At 47.6% G+C, this 4,984-nt stretch overlaps 1 protein-coding gene across 3 annotated transcripts in view; it reads right to left on the minus strand.

The window, feature by feature from the left end:
* The window catches only part of abca1b (ATP-binding cassette, sub-family A (ABC1), member 1B), a 33,193-nt gene that overhangs the window by 25,367 nt on the left and 2,842 nt on the right, over positions 1-4,984 (minus strand). For 2 of the 3 annotated variants that reach the window (XM_025011084.2, XM_025011083.2), the window contains exons 2-3: positions 4,261-4,369; positions 3,853-3,946 (exon numbers count right to left, since the gene is read on the minus strand). In XM_025011084.2, the coding sequence (XP_024866852.1) occupies positions 3,853-3,946; positions 4,261-4,326 (160 nt within the window). In that variant the 5' untranslated portion in view covers positions 4,327-4,369. Of the gene's footprint in view, positions 1-3,852; positions 3,947-4,260; positions 4,370-4,984 lie in introns of those variants that run through there. The other variant, XM_017438054.2, reaches the window with a different exon arrangement.

Genomic DNA, 4,984 nt, shown 5'->3' on the forward strand with positions numbered 1-4,984 from the left:
GGAGCTCTAAACCCGGTCCTGTTAGGAGCTCTAAACCTGGTCCTGTTGGAGATCTAAACCCGGTCCTGTTAGGAGGTCTAAACCCGGTCCTGTTAGGAGCTCTAAACCTGGTCCTGTTAGGAGCTCTAAACCCGGTCCTGTTAGGAGCTCTAAACCCGGTCCTGTTGGAGCTCTGAACCCGGTCCCAGATAATGGGTCATAATAAATAGGTTTATGCTCTCTGAGTGCTTCTAGTTTCTATTATCGTCGTCACTTTAGATTCAGAATAATTTTAAACCTTTCATAAAGTTTCACCATCTGAACACTGAATAAACTGAGAACAGGATCAAAAACGGATGAGTTTGTTTTTGGGTCTGAGTCAGTTTGCTGTGAATCTGTTTTCCTGAACACAGACGGTCGGCTGGGGTCCAGTTTGTCCAGAACACGTGTTTCTGTGATGAGCTTTAATCTGGCAGATGTTTGAGACGTGTCATCTTTATCTTGCTGCTGTGTTGGAACTGAACGTCCTCTCCTGGACTCCGAGCTGAAAGGGGACCTGTTATTGGCTCGTTATCACCTGGAGAGGAGCATCGGCTGCAGTAGCCGCTCAGGTACGAACTTTAACCCTGCAGCTCGAGCGGCGTGAAGACGCTGCTATCAGGAACCTTTAAGACTGCCAACAGGCCCGTTTCTAATCACAGGCGATTAGATAAGAGGCAGAGCTGCAGGTTCTCTGGAGTTCAGAGGTCACGGGACAAAGAGCCAACCACATGAAAACAATGAACATCAACACTCAAACGTCTCAATCAATAATCAATAAAAAACTGACTGAAGTCATTTATGAATCAATTTTCTGCTTCATTAACTTTCTCTTTCACTTTACGGGAAGGTTTTCTGCTTATTGATATTCTGACTTAATGAGCTCTAAACCCAGTTCTGGGTTTTTCTTTTTAGGACAGAATAAAACTGATCTGGTCTTTGCTGCAGAGCTCCAGGTGTGAGTTAACACAACGCCAGGGCGGAAAAACATCAGCAATGACCTCAGAGAAGCAGCTGCTGCTGCCCATCAACCTGGGAAGGGTCAAAGGTCATTTCTAAAGTATCTGGAGTCCACCGTTCTACAGAGAGGAAGATTATTCACAGGAGGAGACATTTAAGACAGCTGCTGATCTTCACCCCGAAGGTCAGACCGTGCAGTGCTCAGAGAAATGAGCTCCATCTCAGACTCTACAGGTCAAAGGTTAAAGCCTCTTCTCTCTAAAACCAACATGGCAGCTCGACTTGAAGGAACCAGAAGACTTCTGGAGCAGAACCAGAACCAGAGGACAGATGTTTACCCAGAATGCACAGCAGCTGTCAGCACGGTGGTGGAGGGCTGATGGTTTGGGCTGATTCTGGAGTCAGATGTGAGGCCATCTGTCCGACAGCTGAGGCTTGGACAGATCCTGAAGAACTGAACCCAACCTCACCTTTCAGTTCAGGCGGTTCTGGTTCTTCCTCAGAGCCAGATAATGGTCCTGATAATGGTCTGTGATCAGAACCAACAGAACCCTCTGAACTCTGTACATTTATCTGCTCCATGCCTGATCCAAATCCAAATCTTTTCATTTCCTGTGACGACCCCAACATTTCCTGAAAGGTTCATCAAAATCTGTTCATCAGTAATCCTGCTAACAGACGGACAAACAAACCAACAACACTACCAAGACATAACCTCCTTGGTGGAGGTAATAAATGTTTGTTCTGGTCAGGAGTCGAAATGTTCCAGATGTGAAGGATCAGAACCAGAGAGGTTCTGCAGAAATCAGCAGTCGGAGGTCAACAGAGTCAGCTGACCGTCTGCAGGATGAAGACGAGCTGACATCTCCTCCATCTTCATGCATATTCAGGTTCTGTTTGATGAATGAATGAAACTCTGAGCTGCAGAACTTTAATCTGAAAGGGTTCCACGCCGACCTGTTGGGGTTTAAACATGGATCTCCAAGGATCAGCTTTGGTAATCCTCCAGCTTGTTTCTGATCTGCAGGAACTTTCCCTGAGCTGCTTCAGCCAGCGGGTTCCGACATGCTGCTGCATGAATCACCACAGAAACATTCGTCCAGCAGCAGCAGGGTTAACTACCTGCTGGAGTATCTGCTCATATGATGAAAGCAACTCCGTCACCAACCGACCCAGATCCTTCCTGCCAGTTTCATTCAGCCTGGAAATAACGTGTCCTCGGGCTAAAGCTTCATTCAGCCTCTGTTTCATCTGCTAAAGACTTCAAATCAGCCGTGATTTAACTAAAAGCCTCCTTTCAACAGTCACAGTTGGGGAAAAATCATTTGATTTCCTGCTGATTCAGAACGTCCACTCTTCTTTACAGAAACTCTCTAAATCCTTGAAGTTTCTAAGCAGCTGCTTCAGCTCCTCCACAGACTGTCTACAGGCTGAGGTCTGGGGACTAAGACCACTTCATGAGACTCGGGCTGCGCTCGGGTTCATCGGGTGTACCAGGTCCAGCTGCACTTCATCAGCTGAATGTGCTTCTTCTTTAGCCGCTCAGCGATATGTTCTGGGTCACCATCATGCTGGGAGACCCATTTAGGACCCATCTAGTGTTCTGGCTGAGAGGAAATAGTTCTGGTCCAACATTTTATGGCACATGGCCCCGTCTATTGGTCTCTCAATGCGCTGAAGTCACCCTGTACCCTTAGCAGAAAATCAGGCCCAAAACATAATGTTTCCACCTCCATGCTTGACAGTGGGTATTCTTTGGGTCATACTCCACACTTCTCTTCCTCCAGCGGGTCAATTTGATGCCAAAGTGCTGGACTTTGGTCTTATTGGACTACAGAACATTCTCCCAAACCTCTCTGGGAGGTGTCAGATGGACCTGGACCTGGGCCTCCTTCAGTAGGGGGGCTTCAGAGTGTAACCAATGGTGTTCTTGGTGACTGTGGTCCTGGCTGCCTTCAGGTCATTAACAAGCCTTTCCCATGTAGATGTGGGCTAAGCCTTCACTTTCTTCATCGTCATCCTGAGGAAGATCTTGCAAAGAGCTCCAGACCAAAGGTGATGGGTTTTATATTTCTCCAGCAGCTGTCACCTTCTCACCAAGATTTATGCTGATGGTCTAGCCTTGTGAAGATCTACGATCCGAACCCTGAAGTCCTCTGACTGATCTTTGGTCTGACCAACGGTGGTGGAGAGGTTGGACTCAAAGAAACAGATTCTGTGGGTGGGCTTTATGCACCTAACAGATCAGAACAATCTGATAATGACTGATAGATTCATTGATCTGTAGGAGTCAGAATTCTGTCTGGGTCTCTCTCCATTAAAATGAAACTACCATAGAATTAGAGACTGATCATTTCTTTGTAAGAAAGCAAACATTTGAATTTCTACCGGGTCACAGTCTGAACCAGAACCCAAAGCTGGGACAGCTGCTCTGGGATCAGTTTCCTGCTGAGCATCTCCATCATTAAACCCCAGCAGGAGTACAGCTCGGGTCCAACGCATTCAGGTCAACTCAAATCTTTCTGACATTTGTCCCGCATGCAGCTGGACCCGGTAAACCCAGTGAACCCGAGCGCAGCCCGAGTCTCAGCCGCTGCTCTCTGACTGGATGTGTTGCTGAAGGAGGCTGAGGATCACAGAAGGAGAACCCTGCATGCTGTTACACAACTCTATCAGAACTTTATGGACCCTGGATGCAGCTTGGTGGACTTCAGCAGCTTTGATAATGATTTTACAGCTGAGAGATAAAGAGCCATCAAGGTCTAAGAAAAACAGGATGAGGAGCTTTATCTGATGGCAGATCAGTCTGTCCTCTGGTGTCAGGACAGAACTCCCAGCGTCTCTAGAATCATTTAATAAAGTCAGTGAACTCACACTCATGCTGCTCATACGGAGGGTAGTTCAGCCGCACGGTGATGAGGATGAAGAAGATGAAGAGCGGCCAGATGATTTCCACCAGGAGCTGGAGCTGCAACACAAACAGACAGAAACTCAGAACCGTCCAATCAAAGATCAGATAAACACAGTGAGACTCACACACTGTGAATCACTGATCGATCAACTGAAAACAGTTCTGATCGGTACTGATCAGAGCTGCTGATTAATCAAAGGAGGAAAGCTGTGAGGTTAAAGACCCAACAGAACCCAGCAGAACCCAACGTTACAGGAGGAAGACACACTGAGACGACTGACCCGACAGGAAACGGATCAAAGTGTTTGATAAGAGGAAAAACTGAAGGAAACAGGAAGTGATCAAAGTGACTGATCCGAGCAGGAACTGACCGTCTGTCTTCGTCTGTAGGTGAAGTTCTTCCACAGCAGCAGACCCAGCTGAGTGGAGACCGACATGTCTGCAGCCGCCGCCGTGCCGGAATGATGGCCGCTGCTCGCTCTGCATTAATCACACACAGGTGTCAGGGTCAAAGGTCAGCTGATACCAAAGCTGCTGAGCGCTCGCTCACTTATCAGATGGAACAGAGTCAGCACTGATCAATCAGCCTGCAGAGGAAACACTCTGATGCTCAGCAGGTAAAGTTCAGGTGGAGCCGACACACCAATCAGCTGCCTACAGAAGGTTCTCTGAACAACAACAAACATCGTGGTGTTCCTTTGGTTTTATTCAGACCTCAGAGAGGAACCCTGAAGTATCATAATAGGAACTAAAAACCACCCAACAGTACCGGCTGCATGAACAGCAGCAGGAAGGTTTTTCTTGTGACTATCGAGTCAGTTTCCTCTTTAGCATCTAAACAACAAGAACTTGTAGTTTCCCAGCCTTTCTGGAACCAGAACCAGGAGTTTGGACCAGGAAACTTCGATTCCACTTAGATCGTATGACATCAGAGTGTCAGACACATGATGAGCGATGATCAGTGATTGGCTGAGATGATAACTGGTGGGGGCGGGGCTATGATAATGTGTTTCCTGCTGAGAGTCGAGGAGAATGGGGGTCTGAGGTGTTTCAGGTCTGTGTGTGTGTGTGTGTGTGTGGGGGGGGGGGGGGGGG

This window comes from Kryptolebias marmoratus, linkage group LG9, assembly GCF_001649575.2.
Source record: "Kryptolebias marmoratus isolate JLee-2015 linkage group LG9, ASM164957v2, whole genome shotgun sequence".
NCBI classification, from domain to species: Eukaryota; Metazoa; Chordata; class Actinopteri; order Cyprinodontiformes; family Rivulidae; genus Kryptolebias; species Kryptolebias marmoratus.